Source organism: Gymnoscopelus braueri, assembly GCF_963280865.1.
Source record: "Gymnoscopelus braueri genome assembly, chromosome: 5".
NCBI classification, from domain to species: Eukaryota; Metazoa; Chordata; class Actinopteri; order Myctophiformes; family Myctophidae; genus Gymnoscopelus; species Gymnoscopelus braueri.
Window position 1 is genome coordinate 32,971,154 of NC_137606.1, and position 19,708 is coordinate 32,990,861.

Here is a 19,708-nt window from a genome sequence, read left to right on the forward strand (position 1 = left end):
AGAATTAAGTATCGGGTAGATCGGTTGTGCATCATCCACACCATTAATAAGTGCCTGGTTCGACTCAGGCTTGACCAGCGTTGAATGTCATGCCCCTTCTCTGTGTCCTCACTGTCCTCTCCCTTTACACTGTCCTGTCCTTCATAAGACTCCCTCAAAAACTTTAAAGCTGTTTTAAAAACAGGTTTTGGCAATATGCCCTGCATTTCTGGTGATGTTGGTGTTATTCAATGGTTGTTCAACAATCTAAAACATAAACCATATCAGCCCATAAAATTCAAAGAGCAAGGGATTCTTTCCAGACTCAACATGTTTGCGACAGGCCATGGGATCTGTACTGTAGCCATGGTGCCATATCCCGGACGGACGGTGGGTGGACCTGGCCTCAGGGCTACAGTATGCACACACACCAGAGAGAACACTTGCAGAGAGAGAGCAGGCTCAATGTTGCAAAGTTATAAAGGACTTTGATTTAAACGTATGGCAAGCAGCAGACCCAGCAAAGCTGTTATTGTTGTGTATATACGTGAGTGTAGTCAAAAAAGCGCAGAAGCATTAATTTCACAACTGCGTAGGCATGTGGCCCTACTCATGCATTTGTCACCTTAGTGAGGCTATCCGTAGTCCCGGTTGTGGTTCCAAGTCTGCACATAGTTTGGGTGGGTACATCCCTGGGTATGGACTAGTTATATGAGTGTGAGAGGAAGTATCATTACTGTGTGTCCTGGCCAGTGTTGTGAAGCCTCTTTTGATGTTCCCAGTGTCATTCAGGAATCATGGGAGGAGGTCACTATGTGACCTACGCCAAGAACCCCAATGAGAAATGGTACTGTTACAACGACAGCAGCTGTAAGGTAAGACACCCATTCCCTCAGTCATTTAACACTAATCAGATTTTACACCGGTAGTGCATTTTCTCAAACGACCTATCCGCCTATAATGTCGATGTGGATTTGGTTTGATGCATGCATGTTTCATTATTGAGCATTCCTTACATAAATGCAGGCAAATTAACAAGCAACCAACCACAGTTTTTGTAATGAATGAAGATACAAATAAAATAAGAAAAAGAGTAGAAAGGGGGAGAGGAGAGGGTTCAGAAGGGGTTGGGGTGTTCAGAAGGTGCAGCATTATGTAACTCTTGTGGTCTTACTTGGTAGGAGGTGCATTCTGAGGAGATTGACACCGACTCCGCGTACATCCTCTTCTATGAGCAGCAGGGGGTCGACTACTCCCGGTTCCTGCCAAAGACAGACGGCAAGAAGATGGCCGACACCAGTAGCATGGACGAAGACTTTGAGTCTGACTACAAGAAATACTGTGTCCTCCAGTGATCGCACTTTGTCTTCCGTCAGCCAGCGCTGAAGGGCACTGGATCTGGGTCAGACTTCTCCCCACTTCTTTGGCTGGCGTATGTTGTAATATGCTTAACCCTTTAAGACCTGAGGCGATTCTTTAAAAAAATCTAAATCCTAACAGTTTTTGGAAAAAAATCAAAACATTTTTTTTTCACGATTTTTCAAAAATAGCAGATCTACAAGTTCATAGCGCGGCACTCGGTGCCGCGCTATGAGCTTGTATATCTGCTATTTTTGAATAGCCAAAGGCATCTAAAGTGACACAGAAGCGTTCCAGGTATCAATGGGTTAAAAAACAAACAAAAAAAAACTGTTTTTGATGAATAATCAAACTGCAAATCGCTAGAGCACTGGTTGAAATTACAGTGGTCTCTTTTCATTAGGGAAGCGTCGCAGCACTTTCTATACTTGCGAGAGGTCTAAAACAAGGATTTGTGCAAGGTTTGCCAAGAGAACAATCTTTCCCCCCAATGAACGCACTAAAACTGGTGCACTTTGCAGAGCCCACTGAAACAAAATGCCCTTTCCTTGTGAACAAGGCAAGCTATGCCATGAAACGTGTAACGTATACACGCATACTAACGCATCAGAATGTATGTCAGTATGGCCAAACACATGAACTAATGTCGCTTTCTCCTTGTGCATTTATCACACAAATATTGATGTCTGAATGACAGGAAGGGCTGAAGGACCCTGCGTGTTGGCATTGTACTTTCAGCTGTTAAAGTATGTCCACAAATCAACATCATGTTGAGGTTCGGTGTCTGCTGAGATGATAGAATAGATACTTAACTGAGCTTTTAAAAATGCTTCTCCAAAGGTTTGATTTGTGCTTCTCATCTGTAGCATAGTGTCCGTAGGAAAAAAAGAGCTACCTCATTGATAACTGTTGTCTACCGGCCAACTGCACCCGAGTAAAAAGTCTGTGACAGTATTATTATTAGAAATAAAATGTCCTTCTGATGACCGCGGTACACACATTTCAAATGAACCAAGTTAAGATTAATATAAATTTGGCCCTTTTGCCAAAATATGTGTCATCCAGCAACTGCCAAAGTAAATGGTAATTTGTGCAATGTTGTTTTGATTTATACCCTTAACTTATTGATCAAACTCACTTTCCAACTCAAGATCTGTAGTATGAATCTGGATTACGTTCAGGACAGGTGCCAAAATCTGTGATTTCAAAGACCCAATACAATATACAATCTACTATATAAAGTGTGATATAATTTCTTTCTTTCTTTTTTCATTCTGTAAATGCATTATTTTATAGAGATTTATTTTTATGGTGATCTTTTTGTTTTGTTTAGGGATGTTCCTATCACTACTGTATATTCAGAGCCAGAGTTATTTTGTAAACATGTAAAACCACTTTTTTCTTTGAGAGTTTTGGAATTTTATCTATCATACTATTATACCCAAAGGCACCAATGGTCCATATTTTGTCTCACCTATAAGCAAAAATAATATGCTATCATGGCACCCTAACGCATTATCTTATCTTCAATGTACAAAGATCAAATAAAATGATGACGACAACCTTTCACCTGATGCTTTCTGCAGCTTTTCAAATTATCAGCCAGAATCCGTTAAATAACAAGCGAATGTCCCTCTTGCTAAAACTGCTATTCACACCACTAAAAGGTCTAAAATAATGCAGAAGTGCAGGTGAAAATTACATGTTGTAGCCAAGCCGTAGCCAAATAATCTGACCGTGTGTATTGTGTCAGCGTTTCTGGTGTCATGTCTCATATTATTTTGGTTAAAAGCCAAAGTCCAAATATTGAGTAGGAAAACATTTGGTTACGGTGAAACTGTGTCATATTGCCAGCAAATGTTAGATTTGCTCAACTTTTTGGGGTCACCACCACTTACATATTGATATTGGGTCAATAATTTGGTGCCGTGCCATTAGTCAGACGGCCCATTGTTCCCAAGTACCATTGGACCGACAGTGCGCATTATAACTAAACCTAACCCTAACCTCACACTAACCTACAATGTTTCAGACTATTGGGACATCGGAATAATGGGCCATCAGAATATTGGTCAGCCACAATAATTCAGTCATTTACTGATTCAGTTTAGAACTCAACTTTATTGAGGAGGGGTTGAAAATGTGGTGGATTTGTCTGTATTATCACCTCATGACATACAGGTTGGTTTTGCGAGAATAGGAAATGTATACATGTGTAAATGTATAGCAGTTTGAAATGGAAATTATATAAATATCAAACGGCTCTTAACCAACTAATGATTCACAGGTTACAGTGGGTTGTTCACAGCTCTACTTTTTGTTTCATTTCAATATATGGGATCGAACCATTGGATGTACTACAGACCAGATCAAATCTTAGTAAGAACATAATGGAGGTGAAAAATCAACATTGGGAATTATTTTTTTTAAATTAGTTTGCATCAATTAGATCAAGGCCACATTTGCTTTGACTAAGGTCAGGTGTGACTGCTCAAATCAGCCATCACCCACACCAGTGTTCTCTTGAATAGACCTGATGTGTTGTTATAATTTACCAACAAACAAAATCGTTTTGTTTTTTATTAAACTGATGAATAAGACATCAAACTTAACTCATCCTGAACTTGTGCCCTGCTCACTTCAATGTCAGTCACAGGGTTTGCAGATTGTAGCATGTGGCAAAGGTCACCAGCCAAGCTCCCTCTCACCACTGTGAACAGACCACCCGGCTGCCTGCCCTTAATATAAAGGTCCTAAAATAAAGCTTAAAGCTGAAGTCCAGCTTTCTAAATCACAGGAGATAAATATTCTGTGTACCCTTCCCCCACCCAAGATTGTTTCCAATGTTTTAGCTGCTGTATTGATAAGGAGAGGAGGGTTATTAGATGTACTGGATAAATGTCTGTCGTTAAAAGATTTTATTTTCTTTGTCAGGAATATGTTTGTTGAACAAATGGAAGTGTACAACCCAGTGCTATTTATGTTTGCATTTTTTTTCTTTGCTGCTTTGCCCTTCAAATTGTACATGATGTCAAGCTGTCAAATGTTAGTCCAAGGCTGAAAATGCATCACCTGGTTCAAAGGGAACATTTCAGGAATAATTAAGGATTTGTATCGGTGTGTTCTATTTGCTTGGTGTTGACGGTGCATCAGCTGTCAAACATTTTCCTTGTAACAGTGAATGAGCCTTCTAACTAATTATATTGTGACACACAGCTTACCCGTATGTTAAATTACTGTAGGTTTGATGAATACAAAACACAGCGTATACGGTGAGATCCTGAGCTTTAAATTAACACTCAGGATTGTATTGTGTATTGCCAACATTGTGGGGTTCATCTGAGCACAATTTCCTCACTTCAGTAATTGGAGCAAAATTATTGAAGCAAAAGTCTTCATCCGAGTACAAATGGAAGTGACTTTGAACTCCGTTGAAAACACTGATCATTCGAATCCTTGGCTCCTTCTCTGACAGAATGGGTTGACGTGGTGGCAGGCAGTGCAATCTACTACTGAACTGTAACCTCTCGTTATTTAAGTTAATTTCCTTTCCGGATCTGAAAGAGTTGTGTTTAATTTAATGAACTTTTTTTTTTGTAAGATGTTTGTTGAAAGAAAGTGACATTGCACTGACATGAAAATGTACATAAAAAGTGTTTTTTGTAAATAAGCCAATTAAAAAAGTTATGTATTTGAATATGAACTGTACAAAATACTGTACTTGTAGTTGTATATGGAGTGACATTGTTGATCTGTAACAAATACCCAAGCAACAAATTAAATTCTGCGAAAGGAAATTGAGACTTTGAAGTGGTGTCTTTCTCTTTGTGTTAAATTCATCTGGCTTTTAATGTAATTTAAAGTAATTTGTGTAAGGCTTTAATGTAAATACTTTGATTACAACTGGTAGTGTATCAAGCAATTGCTTTGCTTACTTTTGCTCATAAGAGGAGAGAAAATGTACTTGTGAAAGCAAAGAAACCACAGCATCTTAAGAGGTGTTTGTGTTGGAGAGGAAACCATGTTGTCAGGGGTCTTCAACCAACCGGAGTTTTCAGCAGTTGAAAATGTGATTTCCCCGAAATATACAATTATTTAAAAAAATATCATTCTGCCTCCTATGCAAACTAAATTGCCTGTGGTTACTTATTGTACACATACTGTAGGTCCAAGCAGTCACTGCGTTCTGCACTTACAACGTGGGGTCCGTAAATTCTTTAAAAAAAATAGCAGATCTACAAGCTCACAACATGTCATGATGCAACATGCTGTGAGCTTGACAGTATAGGTTAAGCTAGAGACATTTGAACTTATGTAAAAAGGTTTAGAGAAATGGAACCCTGTAGTTTCTAACATAACCATACACAATCATAATGAGGACTTTACTTTTAAGGAATAAAAGACAGATGCTTAATTCCACACAGACTATCACAACTCTAGGTTATGTCTCAAAATAAATACAATTTATCTAAAAGGCTAGCAAAGGCTAAACTTTTGTACATATTTAAATTGTGTAAATCTAAAGTATACAGGATGGTATTGCATAGTACCTGATTATTTATAAGCACTCAAATGGCAAAAGTAGGTGAGTCATGCAGCTTCTTGCAGCTTCTAAGTTTCAGTAAACCACTGGATTGTTCATTTCCTCTACTAGTGTTGTGGTTCAAATGCATGCAAAAGCCCTCCCTCTAACAATACTGAGGACACTTTAGCAGTCCCTAGAACAGAATGTGTTTCTGTGCGTTCTGTTTAATTGTGCTAGAGAGATGACATGACTGGCATGCTATCCTACATATGAAAGTTTGACTACTTTAAAATCAATTCTAAAGCTTCATATTGCTTCTAGAGTGGATGGTCTTCAACATTACCGAGAGGTTTGTGAGGTGAAATTACATCGGTGAGGTATTTTACTTCTTGGTGGTTGGGGTTGAGTTGTTTTATATACTGTATTTTTTGTAAATGTATTACATTATGTTATGTTATTATGTTTTTGTCATGTGTTTTCATGTTGGCAGAACAATGATAAATGCAGCCACATCCTTACAAAAACCTAAGTTGCTGTTGTATGAGAAGTTGTTATCAACCTGTTTCTCATGTTCACAATTAGACCCTGATGAATAGCTCGGGAAATGGCACGGATACTACATCATGGCCACTACATCAGGTCCACTACATCCTTCATGGGTTCTCATCTCTCACCATACTCGTTTTCATAGTGCTGGCAATCATCTTTTTCAAAAAGTAAGACTCCTGTCACTCACTCACGTGAATAGGTTTTTACAGCATGCTCTGAAGCAAGTTCAGTTTATTTAGTTTTTGTACGGTGTGGATGTGTTCTTATTCTGTCCACATTTCATTGTTTATGTTCCCTCAGGTATCGTGCGTTGGTCCAAACCGTTCGTGACCTAGTGGGCAAGCGGTCGGTGGTTAAGGTTACAAAGGTAGCTGCTCGGGAGAACTGTTCCATCATGATGCCAAGCCCTGTCACCCTGCAGGAGAATGCTGAACAGATGCCTCTACAGCAGCAGGGGAATAAGACCCGGTCCCTCACCACCAGACTGCCCTGGAGACCCCTGCAGCAGGTATAAATCAGTTCTACTGTAGGTCACGGCTGCACAAAAAAATTCAGCAATGACCCAGAAATATTGAACATACTTGTTGTGACCCAACCCATGTATTATGAATGATTAATTAATGAATTTCTGCCAAGTTGTTAATAATTAAAAACTAAAGAAAGTGATGAAGTATTTCTGAACAATCAAAGTGATTTTCATGGCAAACAAGCAACATATTTTGTTTTACCAAAAACAATGTGTCCTTCAGGCACACAACTTTTTGTAAATTAAGGCACACCAAAACTTGTTCTTAAAAGTACATAAGGAAATGCATTTTACACATACCAGTAAACAACACGGTTATTAGTCCGTTTTAAAACATAGACATTACTCAATGCACTATGTTTAAAAATAGTAAGCAGCACAGTCACTAATCATGTGTATTTCTCATGACGTTTGTCCCCAAGGGGCCTCGTTTCACCAAGGCAGACCTGAGCCTGGTGCAGCTGATCAAAGCAGGCAAGGAGGGAGCGTTCTACAAGGCCAGGATGACCAGGGGAACATGTAAAGGCCATGAAATGTTCACCTGCAAGATCACCAAGGAGGGTGAACATGGCTTTAAAAAACAGGCATCACAGTTCATATCAAATCAGCAACATTGTATACAGTATAACAGTACAGTTTGGAATTGACGCCATTTCATGATGTTTTCAGAAGACAGCCTTTCTGATGCTGATTTTTCTGTGAGCAGGTGTGAGCCTGAAGCGTGTGGACACAGAAGTGGCCATCATGAGGAAACTGGTGCACCATAAGAACGTTCTTCAGCTGCTGGACTGGAACACCAGTGAGGGTCAGTGCATTGCACATCATGATAGGATCATATGACTTTACGTAAACCCTGTATAGCCTATACTTTGTTGTATGTCAAATAGCAAAAGAATAGCCTATCTACAACCGTGTTGTGAGCTTGTAGATCGGCTATTCTCACCGAATGTTCACTTGTTTTTGCTAAATGTACAGTACACCTATTTTTGCCAAATGTTTGCCTTTTCTTTGATTGTTCACTTATTATTACAATAGGGACGCTAGGGTTCATGTGGTTACATCTCACAAATTACAATAACCCCTGCTGTGGCACTAGTCATGTACTGTATGACCATGAACTTTTGTAAGCAAATGGATTAATCCTTTAGGGGCGGCCATGGCTGAGTGGTTATAGAGCCCACCTGGGAAGTGAAAGTTCCCTGGTTCAATTCCCAGTATACAATGTGTCGAGGTGTCCCTGAGCAAGACACTTAACCCCTAATTGCTCCCCCCTGCGCTCCTCTGTGAGCAGCAATCAGCTGGGTGAAGCCGAAAACTGAAATTCCCCCGCGGGATTAAATAGGTCAAATTATTATTTATTAGTATTACTGGTGTTCTGACCTATTAGTCCATTGACGATGACTCGTGGTACATCCTACATTAATTTACTAAATCATGCAGTAGTTTGTTTGATTTTTGAGGAAGCTATTGGATCAGAGTTATTGCAGACTTGTGCAGACTGATTTGAACATTGCGGCCGATATAGTCCTCAGCAAAAAAGATTTTACAAGCATCCAAGATCCATGATGTATTAACTACACAATTATGTATTATTTAGCTAATGCCGACTCGGTTGCTCAGGTGAGCTCTGTAATATTTCAATGACTATGGAGGAAATTAAAACATACGGTTTAAAAAAATTAATTGCATTGGAAAGTAAATGGTAAAACAATAGCAAAGAATTTGTATTTTATCAGCATTTTTAATTAATAAGTTAAATTAAAAGAAAATTGCATTTGTATTCAAGATAAGATCTAACTACTATTTAACATCAATAATTATATTAATTCTGGTCCATGCTCAACCCCCTCTACTAAAGCCTGATTTAGCTATTTTAAAATAGCTGACCTACAAGCTCACAACACGTCGCATTTGGGATGTGTTGTGAGCTTGTAGGTCAGCTATGTTTGGTGCACGACACCGTGGTACAACAGAGCATGTGTTTTGCTGTCATCTGGCTTCCTCAGAGCCCTACGTGCTCATCATGGAGTTGGTGAGTTACGGCACCCTGCGGACCTTCCTACAGATGAACAAGGAGAGTCTCAGCTTGAATCCAGAGCTCCAGAGTATGCTCACCATCTCTTCCTACCACATTGCCCTGGCCTTGGAGCATCTGCACTCCAAAATGGTACCCAGTTTCCTGCTCATCTCTTGGAAATAGATTAAACCACTTCCAATGGGTTATGTACTGCAGAAAATACCCAGACTATACTCATTGTTCTATGTTTATTATTCAACAGGGAACAGTGGAAATCTGTGGCACAACCCAGTATAAAGGCCTGTTTTCAGAGGGTTCCGTTCAGTTGAATAGGAAAAGAGAAAGATTGAGATTGTTTTAAAGGGAAATTGATAAAGAAAAATAGAGAGGTTACAGGACATTGTGGAGAAAGTGCAAAAGACATATTTTAGGGTGCATTGATGTGTAATTTAATTTCCCAAAAGGATTTTGAAATGTCCAATGGCCAACCTATCTGATAGAAAAACAGAACGTTCTAGAAATATCAGTATGTAGGACTGATACATACAACAGTGTGATGCCATTGTGTGTTTGGACTGTGTTCCAGGTCGTTCACTGTGACGTGTCTCTGAGGAACATCCTGGTCAGTAGGTTCCCCTGGGAGGTGAAGTTGGCTGAGTTTGGCCTGGCCAGAGACCTGGCCTGCATGAGGAGTCGTTGCAGCAGCCGCCGCTGGAAAGTCCCACGGGTCAGTGGGAAGTTGGGAATGCAGTATTCTAAAGGCCATGGCCCTCAGTGATGCCATGGTTTAGATTTGTGTTGTTAAATCATGTGTGTGACAGTGTGAGATGTTGTAATGGGGCTTAGCAGTTAGGGTTAGGGTCCATTGTCTTTGGCAGGCTTACAGACTCTACATACAGTACATACTACTTCTGTATGTTCTGTACATGGGTAACACCCAGGATTTGAACCAGGGTCTTCTGCATAGGGAATCCCTCTTTGACCTCGGGCAGGGCTACTCCCTTATCTTCACCACCTTTGGTCACGGCACCAATGTAACACCCTGGTATCCCGCATGCATGGGACACCAAGCATCTACCGCTCATACAAAGGGGAATCCCCCATGGCCAGGGGAGATATTAGGCTTATGAGCTTTTTTTGATTGATTGAATACTTTATTAGTCAGAAATGTAAACAGCACGTGGTACGGACAAGTGGTGGAAATGGCGTTGCACGCATGGGAACGGCGTTCCCATAGCAACCGTTGCGGGGGAACGCTGTGAACACGTGTGGGAACGCTCTTCAGATTGTCAAAAAAAAATATATATATATATATTTTCGCTCCCGTTTTAGGATTATTACGGTCATTTCCGGGTCGCGTGGCCAAATTAATAGTTACGTTTGGTCCGGACCAAAGTGCCAGGGCTGAATTTTGGTCCCAGACCAAACTCTTATTTTGAAATGCACATCGCTTTGAAAGGAAACAGACTTCTGTGGCCGCTTGCTTGACGACGTAAAGCCTACGTTAGTGCACACTGTGCACTAACGTAGGCTTTACGTCGTCAAGCAAGCGGCTGCACACACAAGGTAAACAAGGCTGCTACACACGGACGTGGACATATGGAATATAAAGACTTAAAGTTTGGGGCAAAAGTTCATATTTACAACCATGCTCTGCTCTCTGAAACCAAGACAATCTTTGCAGAAGGTGAGTAAGTAATTTTAATCTAACGCTGACAGTGAGAGTGGTGAAAAGTAACTAATTAAGTACTGTACATGTACTCAAGTACTGTACTCGAGTATAATTTTAAGGTATTTTTATTGAGTAATCAGGGGCACCCAATCGAAAAAATAAGAATTAAACAACCTAACCCTAACCCTAAACCCGAATTAAAGTAACAAAAAAACGAAAATAAAGTACCCAAATCCACGAAATTAACCGCAAAAAAATAAATAAATAAATAACATAAACCTAACCTAACCCTAACCCTAACCCCGAAATAAAGTAACAAAAAAAACAATATAAAGTACCCAAATCCGCGAAATTAACCGTCTAGTTATTGTCTAATATAATACACAAAATACATTAGTATAAACCCATTTTGTTTGAATATTTTATTAGGCAGAAATAGTTTTTTGTGATAATAAATTGGTAAAATCAGGCAAAAATATGAATTAAATAACATAACCCTAACCTAACTCCTAATCCTAACCCTAAAACCAAAATAAAGAAACCAAAAACTGGAAAAAAAACGAACCCAATCCGCCCAGAACCGCGGAAAAAACGAACCCAATCCGCCCAGAACCGCAAAAAAAAACGCGCGCATGTGTGACAAGTAGAGTTCCCAAAGCGAATCCAGTCCATTTCCTACGGTCAGACATTAAAGCTAAAAGGATAACACAAAAACGTCCTGGGGACTTTGTTTCCATTGTGGTCCTATGGCTGGCAGATCTACTCTGTTATATTCACCCCCCCCCCCCTTTGACCTCGGCAGTATAGAAAAATATAAATATTCTGATCTCAGTTATGGTCAAATGTATGGACAATGACAAGTGCAACTATTTAATTCACAACATTATACAGTTGCCCATGCAGCTAATTTTCTAAATTGGCCAAAATCTATTTAAAATCTATTTCAGTATATTTTGAAATATATTACATGTATTTTTGTTGTTGCTGTTCAGTGCCCTATTTTTTGGTCACTATAACATCTCATTTTCCATGGTATATTTATCTGTGCAGCAACGTGTGCCCTTGCGTTGGTACCCCCCCGAGTACTTCAGAAACAACCACTACAGCTTCAAGGGAGATGTGTGGGCATTTGGCATTTTGCTGTGGGAGATGCAGACATTTGGTGAGTTTGGTGTGGTATGTGGTACACACCTACCATATATAGATATATAAACATGTACAAGTGCTATAAATATTCTGTGGTCCTGTATATTAAATAGGACAGAGAAGGCTATAGCACATGTTTTACCAATTGTTATGCCAATAGAGTCTCATTTTAAAGTAGTACAAATATTTAAAACACAATTTGACTTCATCTAAATGTTGGTTGATAGTCTCCTGGTGTGAAACTTGAATGATGAATACTAAATAACTTGCTGTCAGGTACCACACCATATCCAAGTCTTGAAACGTCAGAGGCTGTGGTCTACCACATTTGTGCTGGTTATAAGAACTCAGAACCTGAAGGCTGCAGACCAGAAATGTAAGTAGCTTTTCTTAGAAGGAGACATAGACATTAGTTGTTTTATGTTGAGGATTTGAGGCACATACGTACATGCTGTATCTAATAGTTTGTTAGTAATGTAGCCCAGTAGGTCTCTCAAGAGTTGAGAGATGTTATCAAATCTTTATGTCTTGGTCGCCTTTAAGTCCTTTATTTCATGCATTAGTTGGTGTTTTCCATCCTGATACAGTACATTACCATTTTGAAGTGACAAGCAATCCTTTAATGAGAAAATGTTGCAGACTGCAGATGTTGCGAGACTGTTGGGTGGAGCCGTACACCTCTAGGCCGTCCTTCACAGATATAGTGCGAATCCTGGAGGATGTTATTGAAAACGATGCGGTAAGCACCAGCCTGCCTCTCCATTGACCACTTACTGTTTTGTTTTATGCAGTAAGACCATACCGGTGTCTTTGCGTTTTTATCCCATTGACAAGTTCACAAGTCATTTATACTTTACCTCCGACAATTTCCCAAAACATTCCAGTTTTTCTTGTTAGATTGTGCAATATTTGCCAGATTTCCATATTTATTTAAGTTAAATGATATATCGCCCTTAAAGTTTGCTGTTTCACTGACTACTATGCACAATGCCAGAAACAAGGCACCTTGTTTTATTTATTTTTTGTAAAGCAGTCTTTTCTCAGGGAATATTTTCAGCTAGACATGATTGTCCAGTGGTTCTCAAAGTGGGGTTCGGTGACCCCCAGGGGCCCTTGAAGGGGTTCCAGGTTGTATATAGGGTGCAGCACAGCGTTTAGGGGACACTCGCAGGGCTTTTAGACGTGTTGCTCTATTGGACAAGACAGTGCCGTTCCAGAATACATGTTTATAATATTGGGTTGCACAAGGTCAAATGTAAACAATTTCAAGCACCTTCAAAGTATAAATACTTTCCCATTTAAAAGCCAAGACTGTTGTGCTGTGTTTTGCGTGAGGATTTCAGCAATGACAATGTTTTTTGATCATATATGAATAAATAAAGCACTTGCCCACATTGACCATTTGCTTTTAAACATACTAACTGATTTCCAGAAGCTATTATCACTTTAGCTATTATTTGATGGAATAAATACTTGCACTGTGTTCTTCTATACAGGATTATGTGGATGTTGAATGACAGTTCAATGATCTTGACAACAGCAGAGACTGAAAACCATGAAACTAGATGACTCCGTGCATTCTAAAACTGCATGAAGAATCACTCAACAAATAGTCACTCAGCAGCCATTTTGCTGCATGAATATCACTTTGAAAGATTACAATTATTTAATTGAAATAGTAAAAGCATAATTTTAAAAATGTTGAAAAAAATTAACAATGTTTTCTCAACAATTTCAACTTCAGGCAGTGTGTTATTGAGTTTGTTACTTCATATATTGAATCAGGATTCAATATGTCAATCTTTATTGTATGGTATGGTCTTCATTGTTCAGTTCCTACTGTAGATTCAGTTGAAAACCACTGGTCCCCAGACAGGAAATTATATTATACATTATAGTTTTATATAATTGTATCTGTTTCAGATCTTGTATATAAAGTATGGATACGTTAATACTAAATTGAGAGCTGTGTGTTCACCATTTATTTTTATTTTTTTAACTTTTGAGAAAATTCTTTGGTTGGCTACACTTTAAACAATAAATTACAGTTTTGCTAACAGAACACTCAGTGTTTAAAACAGCATTTTAATTTAATTCATGTTTTACCTTGAAGGACTGTATTAAACTGTTACTATATCCTTGAGTACTGTGTTATTCACCCAGTAACACCCAATTCAACCACATAAATGGGGGAACATTTAGTGCTTGCAGCTTGAGGATTCTGATGGTGAATCAATCATTTTCCTAAACTTTGGAAAAAGGCACTACACTGTATTAATGAGGACCATTTCCAGGGCTCCTCTGGGTGATTTCTGGGAGTTTTTCCTAACCAATTGCATGTGTCATTTTGTGCTTGAATATTCTGATGAGTATCCATCTTTCCATAAACATGCTTTCTATTTGAACTGCTGAAGGGACAATGTGGACTGATCAGAATGAAAGATGTAACTGCAAAAAAAAGTAGCACATACAATGTTCAACCATAGCAATTAAAATGTCTCAGTATGAAAGGGATTTGTGTATGCAAGTGACATTTTTCACAATTTCAAATGAGTGTCTACATTAACGCCAGTCTATGGTCATAGTGGTCATTAGGCGGAGACTCCGCCTGTCACCAAATTATTGGCTTAGGAATGCGACAGAAAAACACGAATGAATTCTAGCTGTAGTATACAACCCTCGTAGACGTATTTATGATTCTGACGTCTTCAATCTACGAGAGTTGTAGGCTTCACGCCCCATGGAGACCTGGACTTTCTGCACTATGCCCCGTAGACACTCCAAACATGTACAAATGTGAAAATAAAGGTGCTTAACCCCAAGCCCCAAATGTTAACTGGCTCTACGGGGTAGTAGTTTAATGTAATAATCCATATCTTTCAATGAAGAAGTGTTTTAATGCCGTCTGTGGCCGAACGCCATTTTTTCACCCTCGTTTACTTCCTGTTTACATTTAGTGTAATTCCGGGTTCCACCGGATGCGCCCCGTCACTACCATAGGTCACTACCCGTCACTACCGCCCATTGGGAACTTCCGACAGAATCGGCCTGCCCCGCCCCTACCAATTCATGTCAATAAAAGTTGTTCAGTGCCGTGGTGTTTAATGAACATGGGACGCCCATAGAGTTAAAAATAAGGGGACGCCCCGTTGAGACCATCCAATGAAATGGCCAATGTGACCCAACATCCACTGAGATGGCCAATGGGACGCAGCCATTCAATGAGATGGCCAATGGGATCCAACCACCCTCAACAGGCGGTTCTACGACACAACAAGCAGTGAGCAGCAGTCACTGAAACCAACCGGCTCCCTTCTGACAGTTCAACATGGCTATCCGGATTCTAGAAATCATATTTTTCTTTTATTTTGCTTCCCACATTCCCATCACGTTATTTATCGACTTTCAAGCCTTGTTACCAGCACATGTGTACCCTCAGATGGTAAGTGTTAAATCCATAAAAAAAACTACAATGAACTTGTGCAGCACAAGTTATCAATGTTTCTGAAGAACTAAAAAAGAGCAGAGACACTTTAATCTCACACAAAATAATGTGATAGCAGGTCTATTCACACCATGCATGTTTTGTTTTTAACAGCTCAAAGACCTTCTGAAGTGGTATGCAGAGGAATTCAAAGATCCAATGATGTTGGATCCACCTGCCTGGTTCAGGTCATTCATCTTCTGCGAGGCCTTGGTTCAAACACCGTTCTTTCCCGTCGCTGCATATGCTTTCCTAAAAGGTCAGTTGGCACAATGTTATATGAATAATATGAATGTATTATCTATGCTGCTGCTGTTAGCTGTAGCTACTACAGGTACACAATCCATGCATTTTTGTAGTATGCCTCAGCTCTGACCTCTTGTGGATTTTTAATAACAAGACACCTGTTGGTCCCATACATCCCTATGGCAGTGGTTCTCAAACTTTTTCATGTCAGGACGGTCGGACCATAGCCCCCAAACTGATATGTATTCATTAATTAATGTTGTCCACGGACCCTTATCTGGAAATATGTTGTGCCAGGGACCCCAGAGGAAAAGATTTGTGTTAAAAAAAATCTAAATTATTCCAAAGTTTTCATATTATTCAATTATTGTAGATAAGACAAGGTATAAGACTTAAAGTTGTTAAACTGATTTTGATGCTATATTAACACATTCTTCTGGGGACCCTCTGGTACCCCTTCAAGGGGCCCTGGGGGTCCCCAGACCCCACTTTGAGAACCACTACCCTATGGTACTCAATGCACTCTTTAGGCGTATAACACACATAATACGGCTCACCCAATGTGGAATCCCCCTGACCAAGGGATGTATTAGCTTAGGTTTGTGGGCCTTTGGCAGGGAAACTCTGGTACATTACATTAACCCCCTTTTGAGTCCTCTTGAAACTGGACCCCGGATGAGCATCGAATGTTACCACCTGGACTCGAACCCTGGTCTAGCAGGTGTAATCTATAATCTATATAGTGTACAGAAACTTGCAAGAGCTTAAAGCTACAATCCATAAATGTTGTTTTGTCCTGTGTACACAGATGTAATTGCAACCCAGGTTTCCTTCCTTGGCCAACAGAGATATGGGTTTATGAGCTTCAGGCAGTACTAGTTGTCAATCAGTAGGTGACCTACCCGACACCAGGGTCTACATTTCTCAACGGAAGAGTAGGGAGACCACCTCCAACTAGTTATATACTAGTTATGCATTAGTTATATTGTATTAACCTACTCTACCATACAGCTTGGATAAAATTGAGGTTTATTATGTAAAATAAGTTCTGGATTGTAGCTTGAAGAGAAGAAGATGCAGGACGTAGAGAACAAGCAGAATAACAGTACAAATGTTTTTCTTCTCACCTGACACATGGTTGTATTTCTTATAATAATCTCCAGGTGGCTGTAACTGGATCAGGACTCCTGCCATTGTCTATTCCACACACGTGGCCACCACTCTGGTCCCTATTCTAGCCCACATCCTCTTCTATCAGTTCCCCACCACCAGTCCCTACCATGGCCCTCAAACCATGAAGGAGCGCTATACGCTGGTGTCCATATACGCTCCGTATTTGCTGGTCCCTCTTATGATACTGTTTACCATGTTGTTTGCCCCCACATATAACTCCGGCATTGGCACCGTTAAAGCCAAGAAGACCCAGTAAGACTTTATAAATGGAGGAACTGTAATGAGTTTATTGTGTGAGCCATGACGACTATAACTACCAAGTCAAAGTGCTAATGTTTTTAGGTTTGTGAATGTAAAATGTACACACAGGGTTTATAACTTGAATTGCCTTTTTGGAAATGTTATGTAATGTTTACATAATATACAACATAAAGAATAAAAGAAAAGGTTACTCTCATAGAGTATACAACTGTGACTCTGCATTTTGCATACTTTTTAACATCATTTTAATTGTAAAGCAAGGAGTGATTTCAAACCCTCTGTTGATCCTCAAGGATGAATATACATTATTTTATTTTAGATTGGATGCATGAATATCTTTTGTGTTGAATGGGCTTATTTTGGATTATCGTGACAGAACAAAAACTTAAAGTAAAAGAAAAAAGGAAATAAAAGAGCAGTGTGCACAGATAATAGAAGATGTCTGTTAAAATTCCACAAGGTGGCGGTATGAGGTTGCATTAAAGTCAGACCACAGTAAGGGTTGGCTTACTTACACAGTGATACACTGTATCTTGTCATATTGTATGTGAAATAAAACAATGAAGATTAATGATAAGCCTTAATGTCTCAAATAATCATTCAGCCATAGTCATACAGCAGTAAGGGTTATGCTTATTGTTCATGGCATAACATAAACAAATTAATGATTAAGTAAGTATATTAAAATTGGCTAATGGGACAAACCCCCGACACTATGACTCAGAAGACATATTGGTCGGATCTGCAGTGCTGTGCAACGTAGGTGTGAGGTTCGCGTAGCGGCCCGAACCCTCTAATAAATAGAAATCTGTTATTCCAGTTGCCTTTATCATAAATAAACAGTGAAGGACATTTGCACTTTTAACATTACACATCAGAATTAGAATAGATTGTATTGCCGCACATGAGAATTTTTTTCTCTGTGACATTGGTACATAATACTGAATAATAACTACAAACATCTCAATTATTTTAAACTATTTGTTCAAAATATAAAGATAAGAAACTATATGAATATACTGTATAAAGGTGAGCAGAAAGAAATAGCTAGAAACTATTTCAATATACTATATGTGCACTATAAACACTATACACAAACACTGCACTTCCATATTTACACTATGCTGACATTGCGCCATTGCAACATTTCTGTCACATTTTGGCAAGCATTAAAGTTTTCTGAATCTAAATCAGAGTGGAGCTGGGGGTAATTTATTTGGCCAGCTTCATGATTGCAGGTGTGGTGCTCTCAGTCAGGTGGAAGAAAGGTTTTCTGTTGAGTAAAAAATACAGACAAGGGGAGGATATTCAGTTCTCAGGTAAAGATGCCAGGAGCAGAGGAGCAGATTATAAGCCTTGAGAGCAACCTTTAACTCTATTAAGTACACAGTCAAATATAAAAACACCAGCACTTTAAAATGGACCTGATGGAAAGAGGAAAATTCAATGAAACAGAAAAAAGCTGTGTGTGTGTGTGCGAGCGCGCGCATGCGCGTGTGTGAGACGGAGAGAGAGGGGGAGAGCTATGGAAAAATAATAGGTGAGGTTCAATGTGCAGCCCAGCAGTAGGTGTATGACCTGTGTGAGTGTGTGTTGCTTCTCTTCAGACTAATGAGAGGAAATGAAGCGAGAGTTTAGCTCCACTAAAACGAACAAATGAACCAACCACCTCAATGTATGAACTGGACCGTATACACACTGATGTTATGTATGAACTGGACTTTATACTGGATAATATCTATCCATCCATCCAATCTTATCCAGCAGTTAACTGTAGGCTATGTTAAAAAGACAAAGGTTTCCATCCCAATCAAATCTAAACTCACCTCTGACTTCTTTGGGCAGAATATTCTATATTTATGGAGCATAATATACAAAGGCAGCAATGTATGGGTGTCCTTATGCATTTTAATTGTTGGGTCTTGTGTGATCTTGGTTGTTGGTGTTTAGAACCATTGGAACAGTTTTATTTACTTATGGTATTTACTAAAAGCAATGATTAGCTTTAGTATCTTGTTGCAACAGGAATCCCGAGGGTGTTGTGGACAACTTTCTCTATACGAATATCAATTGTGTATTTACTATTTATATGACCGAAGTCTTATTCCAGTAAAACAATTTCTCCTGAAAGCCACAGATATATTATAGGAAGAAACATGAGATACATCTCGCTGATAATTTGAGGTTTTAACAGAAACATTTATTATCGTCAGGGTAGCCTCGATCTCCAGGCTTTTATTTTTTAGTTTTGCTAAAACATATCTTCAGGGTAACTTATGTGAATAAGCTGATTAAAGTGCATGTCATGCAGGGCTGTAGGCCAGGTTGAACTAAACTAAAGAACTAAACTAGGTGTGACAAAACATCATTTTAGTTAACTGCAATGAAAATAAAAACCACTTTTGGAAGTCATTGAAATATACAGAAAGTGATGTACGGTAGTTGTCTTTCTCAGTTTGTCACATGTGTCAGCAAAACAAGCATAAGGAGGCATTTGTGGATATTGAGACTGAGATGTCTACATGACTTTTAGTCAATTGTCTTCGCATAGTAATGCGTTTGTATTTGCAATACCTATTCTGGACTTAATTATTCTGAAACTGAAATACTGAAACTAATTAACACATTTTAACTAATGTAACTCAATTTTATTTCTACACAGTTTTGCCTTGTTTGAAAACTCATTGTAAAAACACATATATGCATGTGAGTTGGCATGTAAAAGGAACCCCAGGGTTGTTCAACTTCAGTCACAGGGATCTACTATGGCT

The 19,708-nt window shown here is 39.2% G+C and overlaps 3 protein-coding genes across 5 annotated transcripts in view; all 3 read left to right on the plus strand.

The window, feature by feature from the left end:
* Positions 1 to 1,431, plus strand: part of usp32 (ubiquitin specific peptidase 32) — a 75,303-nt gene extending 73,872 nt beyond the window's left edge. For all 3 annotated transcript variants that reach the window (XM_080428379.1, XM_080428380.1, XM_080428381.1), the window contains exons 33-34: positions 762 to 854; positions 1,161 to 1,431. In XM_080428379.1, coding sequence (XP_080284505.1) covers positions 762 to 854; positions 1,161 to 1,334 — 267 coding nt within the window. In that variant the 3' untranslated portion in view covers positions 1,335 to 1,431. The remainder of the gene's footprint in view (positions 1 to 761; positions 855 to 1,160) is intronic.
* Positions 1,432 to 6,062: 4,631 nt separating this feature from the next.
* On the plus strand, positions 6,063 to 13,865 carry LOC308085305 (tyrosine kinase receptor Cad96Ca). Its single transcript, XM_080428390.1, has 11 exons — positions 6,063 to 6,235; positions 6,446 to 6,579; positions 6,713 to 6,920; positions 7,361 to 7,499; positions 7,645 to 7,743; positions 8,945 to 9,105; positions 9,542 to 9,682; positions 11,678 to 11,789; positions 12,050 to 12,149; positions 12,413 to 12,512; positions 13,270 to 13,865. Exons 2-11 carry the CDS (start codon positions 6,452 to 6,454, stop codon positions 13,288 to 13,290), a joined length of 1,209 nt encoding a protein of 402 aa, XP_080284516.1. The 5' UTR covers positions 6,063 to 6,235; positions 6,446 to 6,451; the 3' UTR covers positions 13,291 to 13,865.
* A 1,208-nt stretch (positions 13,866 to 15,073) lies between these two features.
* On the plus strand, positions 15,074 to 17,151 carry tmem97 (transmembrane protein 97). Its single transcript, XM_080428405.1, has 3 exons — positions 15,074 to 15,215; positions 15,372 to 15,516; positions 16,667 to 17,151. Exons 1-3 carry the CDS (start codon positions 15,102 to 15,104, stop codon positions 16,930 to 16,932), a joined length of 525 nt encoding a protein of 174 aa, XP_080284531.1. The 5' UTR covers positions 15,074 to 15,101; the 3' UTR covers positions 16,933 to 17,151.
* The last annotated feature ends 2,557 nt before the right edge of the window (positions 17,152 to 19,708 follow it).